The sequence below is a fragment of the Corvus moneduloides genome, unplaced genomic scaffold (genome assembly GCF_009650955.1).
Source record: "Corvus moneduloides isolate bCorMon1 unplaced genomic scaffold, bCorMon1.pri scaffold_98_arrow_ctg1, whole genome shotgun sequence".
NCBI classification, from domain to species: domain Eukaryota; kingdom Metazoa; phylum Chordata; class Aves; order Passeriformes; family Corvidae; genus Corvus; species Corvus moneduloides.
Window position 1 is genome coordinate 74,303 of NW_022436939.1, and position 17,239 is coordinate 91,541.

Genomic DNA, 17,239 nt, shown 5'->3' on the forward strand with positions numbered 1-17,239 from the left:
ACCGGAGATGCTTGAGAGCTTTGAGATTCCTAGGAGGAGCAGAAAGGGCAGGGCAAGGCCATGAAATGTCATTGAAAAGGGGTCTGGGATTCCAGGTGGGGGAGGGGTGAGCAAGGTCATGCAAGGCAAGGGAGGGCTTCAAGGGCAGGGCAAGGCAAGTGGTGGCTTTGCGAGGCGAGGCGAGGCGAGGCAAGGCAATGAGGGTCCTAGAAGGAAAAGGAAAGGTGAGGCCAGACCTAGACGAATGTGAAAGGAAGTCAGGTGGGGGATGGGTGAGCAAGTCAATGCAAGGCAGGGGAGAAAAGGCAGGTTGACGGAAGGCTACAGAGGGGGCAGCAAGGAAATGCAAGGCATGGGGAAGCATGTGAGGAGTGGGCGCTGCCAGCCGGCTGGGATGGCAGGGGCGAGGCCACTGCAAGTAGCATGGTGGGGATGTGGAGGGGGGTGTTAGTGTGTGGGAGGGGTGCGTGTGTGTGCAGCGGAGTGCAGGGTAAGTGCAGGTGTGCGTGTGCGCATACGGGGGTTTTGTGCCAGGTGCTGTGCCGGGGGGAGCCGTCCCACCTCCAAGAAGGTGTGGGAGTGAAAGGAGTAACATAGATGTGTCTTTACAAAGAGACCGTGTGAATCCGTCCTTAGACAAGGCTAGGAATTTACAGGGAGGGAAGTAACAGAAGAAAGTATTAGTTCTAGAAACTGTTACTTATCAACAGAGACTGTTGATTAATCAAGGCTGTATGAAATTCCTGAACCTAGAGCAAGGCAACAAAGACTTAATAGCATTAGGAAGAGTTGCGTTTTCTTCCTTATCCATACCAAGAGGGGGGTGCCTATTAGAGGGGAGCATAGAGTAGGCAGTTCCGGCAGTCTGTAATTCCTGAGTACCTCAGAGGGTGCTGTTGCCAGGAACTTAGCATAAAAAGGGGGCTGCGTCCCGCAATCAGTTGAGAGACTCCATGGCAAAAGCCCCATGGCCTCTCCCTGTAGTTGAAGAATGTTCCAGGACTCCTCTGTCTCCTTTCTGGTGGATGAAGAAACTCAGAAAGCAACACTTCTGCCAGAACTCTCCAAGATGCCCCCTTTGCTCCCAGTGACCCCATCACTGCCCGGGAAGCTGTCTTTTCTACCAGAGGAGTTTGAGATACAGTTAAAAGTCGTGTGGCAGAGAAAAAAGGCAATAATTGGTTTACAAGGGATGGCAAACAAGAGATACCAGAAGCTTTGGCCCTACCAATATTAAAACAACTCCGTGAAGGGAGTCCTTGCACTTCCTGAGGATTGGCAGAAGCCTTCCTCAAGATGTATGTTGCTGTTTTTTAGGAATACAATGGAAACTCCATAGCCCCGGACACCCCCAGAGCTCGGCTCGGGTAGAAAAAAATGAATAGAGAAATAAACACCTTTTGAAGCTGCTAATAGAAACCAAGATGCCATGGGTAGGGCTTTGGACATTGGCTTTGGTAAGAATGAGGGCGCGACCCAGAAGAAAGATTCAGTTATCTCCCTTTCAGTCGTTGTTATGAATTACCTGTAAGTCTCAACCTGGTGGGGGGGTAGAGGCAAGTGATGCACACTTAAAACCATCTGTGGCCAGGATACTGCTTCTTGTGAAACCCCTTCAACAGGAAGCTCAGCTGGCACAAGCCCCACCTTTGGACTTTGCTGCTTGTAACATCCAACCAGGAGATTGAGTCCTTGTTAAGGAGTAGAAAGAAGCACCAGTGGCAGTGAAATGCCGTGGCCCATTCCAAGTGTCACTGACGACAGAAACAGCCATCAAGACAGCTGAACACAGGTGGACCCGTCACTCTCGGGTCAAGGTCTCTGAAGCCTCAGAGATCTGCACATCTCAGCTGGAGGAGAAGGCTGGGAAGCTCTGCAGGAGTGGGCCGGAGCAGTAGCCGGTGCTTCGACATCCATGGAAGCCCTGCATGCCTACCCACAGACCATCTGCTGAAATAGTCTGTATGGGCATCCCTCCTCTAGAATCTCCACTCACTGAGGGGCTAATACTTGCTGGATTATTTTATGTTCAGTGGTTTCTGTGTCTTCAATTGCCACAGGTGGTGCAGAAGACAACGGGAAAATTAGACTAGCTAATTAGATCACACTATTAAAATATTTTCCTTACTAGTTCTACTTTTATATGGTCAGCTAGGTTTAGGCCAGGAGTGGGAGAATCAATTTGCAGCCTTAGGAGAAGAAGTAGCAAAAGTTTTTAACCTTAGCAATTGCTGGCTCTGTGGAGGGCCAGGAGGATCTGAAGAGTGGCCATGGTTGGCTAGCCCAGCTGAACCTAAGTGGTGGGTCAATGTGAGGGCCACAATGGGATGGGATTTGGGGCCAAAGAAGGAAGTCCATGGCCACTTCATTCTTCTCCAACAGGCACTTATTGCCTAAACAGGACAGGGCGTGTCTATGTAGGAAAAGGCGTTTGTCAATTGACTTTCCCTCTGGGTTTAAACAATTGGGTTTGGACCCCCAGCTGTCCTCCTTACAATTGTCCCAAATATCAAGGCAAATGCAATCAAATACCTGTTCAGCTCACTAGTGGCAGCTGGGTAAGGTGCTCTTACCACACTTATCAAAATTATTTGGAAGCCTATAAAGCAATGGAGTGGGACAAGGGGTTTTTTTTTTGACCACCTATTTTTAAGCTGTCCCCACGAAAATTCCACAAGTAGAAGACATGTTGTTCGTGATTATCAGTGGAAATGGCAACACCGGATTGGAACTCAAAGCCTTTTAGTGAGTTCTGCTCCAAATCCAACCAAGCAGCTTGCAGACGTAAATGTAGATGGGAACCCTGTGTGGGAGCTTGGAAATGCAAATACTGTGACCCTTATGGTGGGGCAACTATTGTTGGAGGACCATTAGGCCCAGGAATCCTGCTGTATTTTGACCCGCCAATTGATGACCAAGGGTAGGAAGGCCCCTTTGCTAATGGAACACGGGCTTTGAAAGGACATTATTGGATTTGTGGCCAACATGCTTAGCTCAGGTTACCTCCAAACTGGTCAGGGATATGGTGTATATCTTAGACCATTGTTCTTTTTGCTACTACAAGTTCAGGGAAATCGCTTAGGAATCAAAATCTGTGATGATTTAATTAGAGAAAAGCAGTCAGCTGATGCAGCCCTGGCTGCAGGGAGCACCCCAAAACGGGGAAAAGATGAATGGCCACCAGAATGAGTTACGCAACACAATGGACCAGCCACTTGGAAACCTAAGGAATTAATCCCAGATGCCTGGGAACCCATTTATCATTTGAATGGGATAATTAGGTTACAAGCTGTCTCAGAAATAATTACCAACCAGCCAGCCACAGCTCTTGACCTTCTGCTGACCAACCCACTCAAATGAGGAAAGCGGTATTTCAACATTGGATGGTATTAGATTATCTGTTAGCAGAAGAAGGAGGAGTTTGTGGGAAATTAAATGACTCGAGCTGCTGTTTGCAAGCAGATGACAGCAGAAAAGTGGTCAAACAAATAATAAAGGAAATAAAGTCAGATCATGGACCTGTCCAAATGTTGAAAGGATGGTAATGGGACATGTTTTCATGGTTAACTGGCCAGCTATGGGCTAAACAAATACGATTTCTCCTCTTCTATGCTATAGCAACTCTAATCTTTTGACCATGCGTGACACCATGCTGGGTGCAGCTCTTTCAGCAGGTGGTCAAGGGGATGCCGCTAGCAGCCATGCCTACCTGATCCAGAAATGACTACAAAAGGACAGAAAAGGATGTCACTGCAAATAATAGCAAAAGCCAAGAAGACTCCAGAAGAAAAAAATTAAATCAAGTGGTATTAAAATGCCCTAAGGTATATCACCGTGTCCCGCAGCCATAGGGAGGAAGAGAGAAAATCCAGCAGGCAGGAATTGTGCAGCAAGATGGATCTATTTAATTATTTTACAAACTCTTTTATAGACTTTTTTCTTCATAGTCTAATTGGACGAAGGATCAGCCACCCCTTGGGGGTGATTGGCTAAAATCCTAAAACATCCATTGTCAAAATATTTTTCTACTATACCATAAACAAGACTTTTCAAGGTTGCAGGTGGCTTGGTTGTTTACATAACTCTGCTACTATCTCCTGTGAGAGAGAAAAGTCTCTCACGGACTTAGAAAATAGCAAGAAAATCCTTGCTAGCAGCATTTTTGTATCTACAATTCCCCCTTTTTGTTTGATAAGATAACAACTCTATTATTAATCCTAAATAGAAATTTACATCAGTTATTAACTCTAAATATGTCCTTAAGGCTTTAACTATCTGACTCCATAACAAGAAATTTAAGGTTCAGTCTCTGCTTGTGGAAGGACCATCCCAGTCTTTGCTTGTAGAAGGACCATCTGCCTGATGGTTGACATCTTGGTCATCATCAGAAGAGTCATTAGGCTGATGATCTACATTCTAGTCGTTATTTGGATGGTTGGCGTTCTGGTCATCATTTGGAGGTTGCCTGTTCTGCCTCTGGTGCCGTAGGTCAGGGCGAACGCATTTTGAAGGTAGCCACCGTACCCCAGTATCTGTGGAAACGCAAGCATACCCACGACCCCGAACGATAAGCTCATGAGGGCCTTCCCACTGGTTAGTGAGTAAATTCCGTACCCGGACTTTTGCCTGGGGCAGTTGTCTCTCGCCTGCAGATTGCAATGAGAGAAAGTGATTCAGAATAACAGGATTATTTGAATTTTGTGGTACCGTAAGGTGATTAATTGTACACAAAACTTTTCTAGTCGGCTCTGTGGGGTTTCTCCATGCATTCCCCCTTTTTGTTTTTCCAAGACACGCTTCAAGGTACCATGAGCGCGTTCGACAATGGCTTGGCCAGTAGGAGAATGTGGGATACCGAAGGTATGGTCTACACCCCATAGGTGTAAGAACTGCCGCGTCTTCTCTGAGGCGTAGGCAGGACCATTATCGGTTTTCACAGAAGCTGGCACGCCCAGGACTGAGAAAGCCAATTTCCAATGGGCAATGGCATCATGGCCCTTCTTTCCAGTGTGAGCAGAAGCCCAAATAGCTGAGGAGAAAGGGTCAATAGACACGTGCACATATTTTAGCCGACCAAATTCAGGGATGTGAGTCACATCCATTTGCCAAATCTGCAAGGCTTTTAGCCCTCTGGGGTTTAGCCCTGCTGGCAAAGGCGCAGCGAGTCCGTGACAGTCAGCACAAGCGCTGACAATATCGTGTGCTTCGGTTGGCGTTAAATGAAACTGCTTCTGTAGGGTATGTGCATTTTGATGGAAGAAACCATGCGATGCCTTGGCTTGTGCAATTTTGTCAGGCTGAGGCCCTACCCACACAGGGTTGGCCAGCATGTCAGCCCTGGCATTGCCTTCTGTTAGAAACCCTGGTAAATTGGTGTAGCTTTGAATGTGCAGAATGTAATACGGATGCACTCGAGCCTGAATTGAAGACCACAAGGTTTGCAACAGCGAAAACAGAGCCGCATTGTTCACCTCTTTCAGAAGTGAACAATCTAAGCGTTGGGTTATATCTGCTACATAAGCACAGTCAGTAACCAAATTCAAAGGTTCCTGTGAGAATTGTTGAAAAGCCATGGTAACAGCCCTTAATTCAACTAACTGATCAGAGCCTGACTCGTGTTCCTTCAGCACGTGCCATTCCGATCCCTCCTTCCAGGTAACAATGGCTTTCCCAGTTTTCCCTGAACCATCCGTAAAGACGGTGGGTCCTTGCACTGGCACTCGACTCTTCCTTGGCCACAAGGAAAGTATGGTTGATTTTGCCTACTGCAGTAATTTATGGCTGGGCAGATGGTAAGTGATCTGCCCTGAAAAGTTTTGCAGCACACTTTGCAAAGGAGCACTATGGATAAGGCTCCACTCAAGGTATTCCTTTGAGATTGGAATGACAATTACTGCAGGATCTGCAGCCATCAGTTGCAAACACCGTTGACGGCATTTGATTATCAGAGAAGCGACCAATTCAAACACTGTGGTCACAGTCTTTTTTGGCTGGTGAGGCAAAAAGACCCATTCTAGGATATGCAAAGGATCAGGCCATTGTGCATTCCACTGGCCAATGATACTTGTAGGATGGAGGTCTGGAATAGTAATGAAAACAGTGATAGCAATGGAGGGATCCACTCGATAAACCTGACGAGCGGAAACAGCCCGTTGGACCTCCTGCAGCACTCATCGCGCTTCTGGAGTCAACTCACGAGGTGAATTCAGATTGGGGTCCCCTTTTAATGTATTAAAAAGCGGGGAAAGTTGCTCTGGGGTTAGACCTAGATAAGGTCGTAACCAATTGATGACACCCAACAGCTTCTGAGCATCATCCAAGGTTTTAATCGAATCCGGGAATTGCACCTCTTGGCGTTGGATAATTTGGTCCAAAATTTTCAATCCTAAATATTTCCAAGGAGGGTGCTGTTGAACTTTCTCCGGAGCTACCTCTAATCCATAGGCATGCAGAGCAGCGAGCAGCTGAGGCTGTATTCTCAGCAGCTCGTCCCAAGTGGACGCTGCCACCAGGATATCAGCCATGTAATGGTAGCAGCGTGCATCAGGAAACTGCTTGTGAACTCCGGCTAAAGCTTGGGCGACATACCACTGACAGATAATTGGGCTGTTCCTCATCCCTTGAGGGAGGACCTTCCATTGGTATCTCTTAGCAGGTTCAGCATTGTTAATGGCAGGCACAGTAAAGGCAAATTTTGGTTTGTCATCAGGATGCAAAGGAATTGTGAAAAAACAATCCTTCAAATCTATGATCAGGATGTCCCACCCCGTAGGAATCATGGTGGGAGAGGGCATGCCAGGCTGCAATGCCCCCATACCTTCCATTACTGCATTAACTTTTTGGAGATACTGCAACAGTCTCTATTTCCCTGATATCTTCTGAATTACAAAAACAGGAGTGTTCCAGGGGCTAATAGAAGGCTCAAGGTGCCCCTGTTGTGACTGTTCCTGAACCAGCTGATGAAGGGCGTCTAACTTCTCTTTTGGTAGGGGCCACTGCGGCTCAAAGACTGGTGTGTTAGTCAACCACCGCAAAGGCAGCATAGGACACTGTGCACCCTTACACACAGTGACCCCTGCTAAAAATTTGTCCCAATCCGTACGCCCCAAGCTGCCAACACATCCCGTCCCCAAAGGTTAAGGGAAGTGGTAGCAACATAAGGCCTAATTGTAGCTGTGTGCCTCTCTGAGTCCTTCACCATCACAGGCCATTCGCTTCAATAGCTCTGTGTGGTTCCTCCTAATCCTGCGATGGCTGATCCCACCGGGGCTAAAGGCCATGAGGGAGGCCACGCAGAGAAGGAGATGATAGTTACATCAGCACCCGTATCAATCAAACCTCGAAGCTGAATCCGGGGTGGACGGGCGTTCGGCAGGATCAGGGTACATGTCATCTGTGGCCTTTGGTCAGAGATGTCTGCAGTCCAGAAGGCCTGCGGAAGTCCCGTAGATCCACTGCCATTATCTTTGTGAGTTTGTTGTTCTATCCTGGGGACACAAGACTTAAAAGGCACTCATTTAGCAAGGCAGGTCTTTTCAGGAATAGTGACGGGGTTTTTGCATGGAGACCATAGCGCAAATCTGACCTTTAAAGTCAGCATCAATAACTCCTGAGTGCACTAAGATTCCTTGATGGGCAACATCAGGTTTTCCCACCAGCATTGCACTGGATCCCTGGGCTAAGGGTCCATATGCATCCAAGAGAACCTTATAAATACCGCTAGAGTCTAAGACGACTGTGGCTGCGGTGTGGACGTCAAACCCGTCTGATCCGTGGGTGCTGTCTCTAGGGTGGCTGGGTAGGCCTGTGCCTGTACCTGTGCCGCTCTCTGGGGGAGCGACTGCATCGGAGAGCAATTCCCCCTCTTGCACCCTGGTGGAAGTTTCCCGACAAAGGCCGACCATTGGCATGAGTCAGGGATCTACAATAGTCTGAGCAATGCCCTGGCCTGCCACACCTCTTGCACTGGGGGATCAGTGTGTTCTCTTTTTGGCTCAGCTTAGGCCGTTTCTGTTTTTTCGTGTGTTTAGGTTGCTTTGGTTCACAATCAGAAGATGCGTGAACAGGCTGCAGGAATGCAGCCAAAGCAGACTTTTTTTGGTTCCCAGATCCCACCTTAGCGCAGGCTTCGACCATGTCTGTTACCTCAGGATCCCCTGGTAAGGCATCTATGATTTTTCTGCACTCTTCATTTGCGCTCTCACTAACTGCCTTAACAACAACTGTCTTAACCCATCATCCTCAACCTGCTTCTCGTGAGAAGCAGCGACTTTCTCTACAAAAGCGAGGAATGACTCTGATTTCCCTTGAACTATTTCAGTATATCGCTTTCTGGGCGCAGATATCTCTATGGTTTTCAACAGGGCAGCCATGCTGACCTGTTGAGCTTGCTGCAGGACGCTAGAGGACAAGTTACCCTGTAGACTGGGATCAGAGAAGGGACCAGTCCCCATCAAAGCATCCATTCCTGCTGTCCATCTAGGACTGGCAGCAGGGAGCTGCATATTCCCTAATGCAGCCTTGTAGGCCAGCTTTCTCCGGGTATTCTCAAAAACTGTAAATTGTACAGGTTGAAATAGGATTTGACCTGAGTGTCTGATATCAAATGGAGAGAGCAAATCTGTATTTATCACCCTTATTATCTGCATAACCTCAGCAGAACCTAGCCCATGTTGTGCCACCTTGGATTGTAGATCCTGTGCAACCTTCCAGGCAATTACCTCATGCTTATCACACTTGCCTGAATTTGGGAGAGCCTTATACACTGGGAAAGCTTGGATCTCCCCTTTCAGGGTGTCACTACCATCCTGAACTTCTGGCACAGCCTGTGGATGGAATGTAACAGCTTCTCGATTACTCTCAGGATCCTCAACTCTGCTTGGCATCCCCAGTGTTTCCAATAAATCCCAATCGCCCTCCTCCAGAGCCTGCATCTTAACTGACTCCCAGAAACAGTTGCAGTGTCTCGGACGCACTGTTGCTGTGCAGTCCGGGAAGGTCCAGGGGCAAGACTGGAGCAGCCTTTTCTTTTGCCTCCTGGCTACAGCCGCTTTATGACCTGGGGACAAAGCCTCCTCTGCCTCACTGCCTGACGATTAATTGTCGGGTAAAGGCAACTTTGAGGAGCCGTGAACGAACAAAGGTGGGCGGGGAAGAATGGACTGACCAGAAGAGAAACTGACAGCACAGGCTGCAGTCGGCTGCACTGTAGTTTGAACTGCAGCCTCTTTCTGAGACGCGACCTCAGCCAGTTCCAACCGAAGTGGTGCTGGAACTGCTGTGGCCATCTCCAGTGCTGCAGCCGCGCCCGGAGCTGCGGCTGTCTCCTGCACTCCAGCAGTGCCCGGCGCCACCGCTGGCTGGGGCACGGCCGCCGCGTCCGCCGCTTCTGTCACTGATCTCGGCTCTGTTGGCAGCTGGAGCGCTGGCGCTGTGCCAGTGGATAATGCTGGGACCACCACCACCTCCGCAGGTTCTGGGTTGGGAGCTGCTGGTTGCGCCACTTCCGTGTTTGCCGTATCTCTTGCGGGGGGCGTGGGTGGTGCGGAAGGCACAGGTGTGGTGCGCCCCACATGGAGGGGCACCTCTGGCTGCTGAAACTGCTGCTTTGGCAAGCTGAGCAGCTCCTCCAGCCACCATGATACGTTCAGCAGCTCTGTCAGCAAAGGCAGATGCTGTATTAGAAGGTCGATTGCTTGGTTGTGCTTTTCCACAGCACTGTCTGTCACTGCGGAGGGTGACGATCCACATCTGGGCATTCTCAGTGCGGCAGGCACGTGCACAGCCGGGCTAGGAGCTGCCATGGGCATCCAAGATGCCAGCCCACTAGACCATGGCCCCAAAAAAGTGGTGGCCGCCGCTGCAGGGTGGGCTGTGCACCCCCCCACTGCCCACACACCCTCGCCAGTTGCTCTGCTGGTGTGGTGCCCTTGGGTGGCGTGGGGTCCTCTGGCAGTGCAGGGTGAGCTGGTTCAGGCTCCGGGGCATGCTCCACCCAAGGAGCCAGGGGGGTTTTTCTGGATCTCTCTCCTTCACACTCCTTCACTGAGGCAGGCAAGCCAGCTTTACTGCTACAGTCAAGGTCTATCAGCAAATTAAACAACGACCACCCTAGCACTGCCAGGTCCCCAGATGGGATCTCGCGTTGTATAGCACAGCCTATCTCCTGCCACAGCCCAAAATCCAGGGTGATGTCTGCATTCGGGGAGACGCCGTGTGGGGCAGCCCAGTCTAACAACTCACAAAATGAGTTCTCAGGAATAGAGGTGTTCATTGAACTGATAACAGCTTTCCAGACTGATAGCACAGCGTTGGTTTTTAAGCCACTGTTCGCCATTCTTTCAGTCCCTTCAGACATCCCAGACCAGGGAGGGGGGGAAGGGAACAGCGTACCTCTAAAGAAATTCAGCTTGGCTCGCAGTGTGCAGGGCACGTCGCAGCGTGCAGATCACATCGGGGTCACCAAATATTACTGTATCCCGCAGCCATAGGGAGGAGAGGAGAGAAGATCCAGCAGGCAGGAATTGTGCAGCAAGATTGATCTATTTAATTATTTTACAAACTCTTTTATAGACTTTTTTCTTCATAGTCTAATTGGACAAAGGATCAGCCACCCCCTGGGTTGATTGGCTAGAAATGCTAAACATCCATTGTCAAAATATTTTCCTACTGTACTATAAACATAGTTCTATAAAGTCGCACGTATTCAAAGTTTATAGAACTCTACGAATATCTTTGTGAGAGAGAAAAGTATCTCACAGGCTTAGGAAGAAGCAGGAAAATTTCTTGCTAACAGCATTTTTGTATCCACATGTTAAAATGTTTAATGTTGTTAAAATACTCTGGTTGTAAAGTTGGTTTTTATAAGGGTTGTATGATTTTGTGTGCTGTGGTGTCAGTTCTGTAAGTTTGCAGTGGGACAAGCTGTTGCTAGCCGAATTTCAAAGACGCAACCATAAAAGGAGTGGGATTCCATCCCATGAGGACCCTGATGACCACAGCAACAGAGCTGCTCCTGCTCCTAAAAGAGTGACAGGGGGCGAGACTATGCAAAACTGTAAATCAATATGCATAAGGCTGATGCAATCATAGGGCTATAAAAGGCAGGACCACCGTTTTGTGATCGAGCCTCTGGCATCATGCCACGCTCCCAGTGCTGTCCCCTTTTGCTTTGATGATTTTTTATAGTTCTCAATAAATTTTTAATAACTCATTTCCATATTGGACCTGGGTTGTTTATAACAAAGAAGCAATGGGAGGAACCATAAATTCCATAGGAATTCCACTAATTGACACAGACTATTACTCACTCAAGACTCTGCTAATCCCTGGATTTAAAGAAAAAGAACAGAGACACAAGGAAAAGCATGGAGGCGGGGGGTACACATTGGAAAGGGGGTTTGTATTAAGCAATTCGGAAGTCTGTACCTCTCAAGTACCTCAGCCAGTGGGGAAAGAGAGAGGGAAATGCAACTGGGAAATTAGGATAAAAAGGAGGCTGCATCCTCTAACAATTTGAGAGACCCCAGGGGAATGCCCCATGGCCTCTCCCTTTATTCGAATAAAGTAACAGGACTCTTCTGTCTCCTTTTTGGACATAAACCTCTGGTGTTTGTGGATTAATTTTCCTGACATCCTCGACATCGGCCCTGCAGCTCCCGGCTTCCACAGCACATCCAGGGCTACCCTGCCTGTGCTGGGACTATGCCAGTGCTCCAGGCACCAAGAGGGGCTTAAAACCACTGTGCTCAGGCTGAAAAACCCCAAGAGCCCCTTCCGGCCCTCCTTATGTACCTTCCAAGGGATTCCAACCCTGTGGGAATTCCCCCAGATCGGGACAGAATGCTGCCCCAAGGGAGGGACTTTGAACGCCCACCTCTGGCTCCTCCCTGCCCTAAAGATCCTGGGAGCTGCCCTGGCGGCAAAGGTGGGGTTTTGAGGCAGGGAGGCTCCAAGGGTCAGAGGTCAGAGGGTGCTGATGTTTAGGCTGGGATTTCTCACTGTTCCTGGCTCCTGCACAGTCCTGGGGTGACCAGGCTCTCCCTGCCCAGTGCCACAGGGCCCCGAGCCCTCAGCCAGGCAAAGGGTCAGTGTCCATTCCCGGCCCCTTGGCAGGGGCTCCAGCCATTCCCCACCCTGGCACAACCTGCATCTCCCCCGAGGCAGGCACAGAGGGTTCCACCATGGGGCATGGGTGCCTCTCACAGGGATGGAAAATAAAAGAGACCAATCCATGTGGATTCCTCTGCAGACATCTTGGTGAAGGTCACCCTGGCTACCTCCTGAGCCACAAGGCCATTTACAAGTTTCAGATACAGAACTCTGTCCAGAGCTGCCAGGGAAGGAGGAAGGGAGGGAGAGAGACAAGAAGGCAGGCAGGAAGGAAAGCGACAGCATAATCACAGTCCTGCAGGCACTGCTTGGGCTTGGTGTTGGTACCATTTTACACAGATAGCTGGTGACTGTCTCTGGACATTAATGCTCATGCACAGTCCCTTCTTTCAGATCTTTCTGAAAGTGGATCGGAGGGTTTGGGGGTCTTGAGTGGTCTCTTCTCCCCCCTGCTACATCAATCTTTGGTCAACAGATCCTGCCCTTTCCTGTGCTGATGCTGCCTTTTGTTTGTTGTGTCTCCAGGGTCTGGAAGAGGGATGTTTGTGCCAGAAAAGTGGTGCCCTACCTCACATGGCCTCTTCTACAGTCACATCGTGTTCTTGCTTCTTCACCAACAGTCCCTGGATAGCTCTTGGTGTTTGAGACATCTCCATCAGCCCCTTCTCTTCTGGGCTCCTCCCCACACCAACCATAAGTTGCTCCTAAGTGATCTTGGTGTCAGTTAATAAACAGATCATTGAAAGTGTAACTAATTTAGAAAGTAAACCCTGACCCCTTTGTCTTCACCAAAGATCTGTAAGAAAGGACAGTGCTGATGTAAAGCAAAATAAGGCTTAATATTGGATGACTTTACCAGTTCTTCTGCACAATCCTTGCACCCTTTACTGAAAAATATTTCTCACTAAAAAATCTAGCACTACATTAGTCTCTATGACATCCTGCCCCCAAAAGGATAACTACAGATACTAATAATGAAAAACTACGCCGCTCCAATATTACATAAAAGCATATAGCTATTTAATAAAAGCATCCCTAACCCTAACCTCTGATCCTAACCATAACCCCTAACCTGACTCTAACCTACCCTAACTGTAAGTCCCTACTCCTAACCAAATCATAACCCTAACCACTAACCCCTAACTGTAACCCAAACCCTTTCCCTTACTCTGCCCTTGGTTTCATCACCTGGACACCATCTCAGCTGGGCTGGTGGTGTCCAGGTGATGCTACACCTCTGTGCAACCCAGGAGTTGTCCAGGTGTAGTGCTGTATTGCAGCAGGTGTTATCCAGGTGGATCCACATCTGTGTGGAACTCAGGTGTTGTCCAAGTGTAACACCATGTAGGAGTGTGTGAGCTCCTGTCCAGGTGTAGAGCATCTGGCAACAGATGTTACCCAGGTGTACCTATGTCACACCTATGTGTGCCCCAGGTGTGTGTCTGTCACATCCATGTACAACACAGATGTTGTGACCCCTCACTGACAATTTCCCTCCCCAGCTGATTTCGCCACCTTCATGGGAACAGGCAGGAATGGGTACACATTTCACACATGACACCTGTGTTGCTGCCCACATGCATCTGTGTAAACACACCTGCACGTGGGTGTTGCTCAGCGGGTGTTTATTGCTGTTTCCATTAAAATGTGGCCTCTGTGGGGGCATATCCTTCTGCAGGGGTGGGGTGAGGGCTGTTAGGCAACCCTCCCCCCACCCCAAATGTCCCAAGTGTCATCCACTCATGACCCACAGACATACACCTGCTCCTCTCTGGTCCTGGGGGAGTTGGGGGATACTGAGGGGGTCTTAGGGGGTGCTGAGGAACTCCAGGGGGCCTCAGGGGTCTTTGACAGGCTGCCAGGGGTCTCGGGAGGTCCCTCAGTGGCCTCGAAGTGGTCGACACGGAAAGCCCAGCGCCCTGGGACCCCCAGGTTGCTGCGGTGGCTGAGGGTCTGCACTGCGGGCGTGCGTGACCCCGGCACATTGTAGTAGTGGACATCATCCCCACTGTTGAACCCAGCCTGCAGGGGGGAAGACAGGGGAACAGGGGGGGACATGAAGGGAGGGGAACAGGAGACACGAGAAGGTGGGGGATGAATTCTGTCCAAATTCCCATTGAATTTTACCCAAAATGAGCTTCATTTCACCCCAAATCCACTTCATTCCACCTAAAATTCCCAATTTCACCACAAATCCCCTTAATTCTACCCCAAATTCCCTTAAATCCTACTTAAAATCCCCCTAATTTCACCCCAAATCCCTTTAATTCCACCCAGATTCCCTTAATTCCACCCCAAAAATCTTTATCCCTTCAAGCCCAGAATCCCTCCTATCCCCATCCCTTGGACTGTCCTCATCTGCACAGGGATGTCCCCACACCCAGTGTCCCCTGTCCCTCTCTGTGTCTCCACCTGTGCAGGGATGCCCCCCAGACCAGTGCGGGGGTCCCCCTGGTTAGCAATGCCAGTTGTCCACTGCAGGTCCCCGTAGTTGAGCAGGACAAAGCAGGTGACACCGTCAGAGGCCAGCACAGCCTGGAAGGTGTTCACCTGCAGGGGAACATTGTCACCATGTCACTGTGACCCCCAGTTGTGTCTCCAAACCTTTGGTGCCACCATAGTTAGGGACGTCACGGTTGAAGGTCAAGATATTTGAGGCCCCCCCCACCTTGTCCCATGTCCTACCTTGTCCGAGGCAGCCCCGAAATAGGCCACACGGTCCCAGGTGGCCACGAACGCCCAGGTGGGCTGTGGGGGCGGGTCCCCAGGTGGCACAGCAGGTGCCAGGTCCTGGGCCAGGCGTGCCAGCAGCTGGGGGTCCCGGCTCTGCCGGTAGAAGACATCCCCTCCCAGACGGGTGTCCACATCGGCCCAGTATGGTGCCACAAAGGGGTGGTGGCCTGGCAGTGGGAAGGGCTGGGGGGTGAACTCTGGGACCATTGTCCCGAAGGACACCACACCATTGTTGTTCACCTACAGGCAAAGGTCACCCATGGGACACACCTGGGGGGCACCAACCATAGTGACCCTCCACAGTGGTCCCAGGTACAGTGTCTTCAGTCATGGGAATCCCAACCATGGTGACTCCTGTCATGGTGGCCCCAACTGTGATGACCCTCAACCTCTAGTCTGTCACCCTAGAACCTCCCAGTATGAGCCTGGGAGCCTCAGTGTCACCCTAGAACCTACCAGTATGGGTCTGGGACCCCAAAACCACTTGAGGGTCCCACAGGTGTCCCCAGGGATCCCCATGGGGTCCCCATTCACTGACATGGTCAAGGAGGAGGAGGAGGAAGAGGTGACACCAATTCTGGTGGCCACATCCAACTTGCCACCCTCCCCTTGGTGTCACCCTCCACCCGTGTCACCCACCAAATGCCACCTCCCCCCTGTCCTCCCAGTCACAGGACCCACATAGAGTGAGCGGTGGGCATGCCCAAAGAAGGAGAAGTTTTCCTGCAGGAAGATCTCAGGGCTTGTCCCGTCATCCTCGTGGTGCGTGGCCTCATCCCCCACTCCTGGTCCGAAGGGGTACAGGACCCCACCTGGGGACACACACCTGTCACAGACCTCGGACACACACCCAGGGGCACGCAGGACCCCACCTGGGGGACACACTCAGTGGCACCTGGGACCTCCCAGTATGGAGTTAAGACCTTCCAGTATAGGCCTGGGACTTCCCATATGGGTCAGTGACCCCCAGTGTCACCCCAGAACCTCCCAGTGTGGGCATGGGGCCTGCTGGTAGGGGACTGGGATGTCCTAGTATGGAGCTGGGACCTCCCAGTATGGGCCTGAGACCCCCAGTATCACTCCAGAACCTCCGCGTATGGGCCTGGCATGTCCCCAGTATAAGCCTGGGACTCCAAACTCACCCGGGGGTCCCACAGGGGTCCCCAGTGTCCCCAGGGGTCCCCATTCCTCTGCGTGGCTGAGGAGGAGGAGGAGGAGGATGGGGGGGACCTTCGTCTGTCCAGGCCTGGGGAAGTGTGAGGGGGTCCCCCATCAACCATGTCCCCATGTCCCCTATGACCTCTCCATCTTCCCCATGTCCCCAATGTCCCCATATCCCCCCCATGCCCCTCCCTGTCTCCCCCAATGTCCTGCACATCCCCAATGAGCCCCCCATGTGCCCTTGTCCTCCCTATGTCCCCCCCCATATCCCTCCTCCCTATCCCCATGTCCCCCACATTCCCCTATGTGCCACATGCCTTCACTGGTCCCCCATATTCCCCAGTGTCCCCCATGTCCCACATGTGCCCCCATGTCCCCAGTGTCCCCACGTCCCCCATGCCCACCAGTGTCCCCACTCACCACACTCCCATGGTCCCAGTCTGTCCCAGTGCTGTGACTGCAGCCACTTTATCCCCAGGGAGGGGACAGGCTGGCGGGGTGGGGGATGACATGGGACACCCCCAGGTGGCACCTCCCAGGGCCCCAGGCAGTTCCGTCTCTGCCCAGACCACAGCCGGGGGGGACTGGAATGGACTGGGATGGACTGGGGGGGGACACTGTGGGGGGGGCTGGGATGTGCTGGGGGACACTGGGAAGGCGGGGGGGACACTGGGGGGGCACTGAGTGTGCCTAGGATGCATTGGGAGGCACTGGGGGTTAGTGGGACATACTAGAAGACACTGGAAATGTTGGGGAGAACACTGGGGGGACACTGGGAGGGACTGGGAGGCACTGGGGGATGCTGGGATGTACTGGGGGACACTGCAAGGCTTAAACGGGCACTGGGGGGGACACTGACTGACACTGGGATGTAGTAGGAGGCACTGGGAGGGGGGGACTGGGACAAACTGGGAGGGATTTGGGAACACCGTGGGGAATAGTGGGGGAGGACTGGAATGCACTGGGAGGGACTGGGGACAATGGGGGTATACTGGGGTCAGCTGAGGGAGGCTGGAAGAGACTGGGGTGCGGGGGGGGGTGTTGCACTGGGAGAGACTGGGGATACTGGGGGGCACACTGGAGGGGGCTGGGGGATGGGTACTGGCACGTACTGGGAGGAACTGGGGATACTGGTGAGGGGTCCCCTCCAGGTGTGCCGTAGCACCCACCTCCCCTGGGGGACTCGGACGTCCGGGAACCCCCTCCCCGCCCCCTCCCCCGCACCAAACATCCG

At 51.3% G+C, this 17,239-nt stretch overlaps 1 protein-coding gene across 1 annotated transcript; it reads right to left on the reverse strand.

Moving 5' to 3' along the window:
- Positions 1 to 13,719: 13,719 nt before the first annotated feature.
- Positions 13,720 to 16,643, reverse strand: LOC116439101 (sushi, nidogen and EGF-like domain-containing protein 1). The gene is made up of 6 exons (XM_032098208.1): positions 16,426 to 16,643; positions 15,987 to 16,090; positions 15,526 to 15,656; positions 14,797 to 15,084; positions 14,524 to 14,661; positions 13,720 to 14,133 (listed from the first exon to the last, which is right to left on the reverse strand). Exons 1-6 carry the CDS (start codon positions 16,515 to 16,517, stop codon positions 13,852 to 13,854), a joined length of 1,035 nt encoding a protein of 344 aa, XP_031954099.1. The 5' UTR covers positions 16,518 to 16,643; the 3' UTR covers positions 13,720 to 13,851.
- Positions 16,644 to 17,239: the final 596 nt, after the last annotated feature.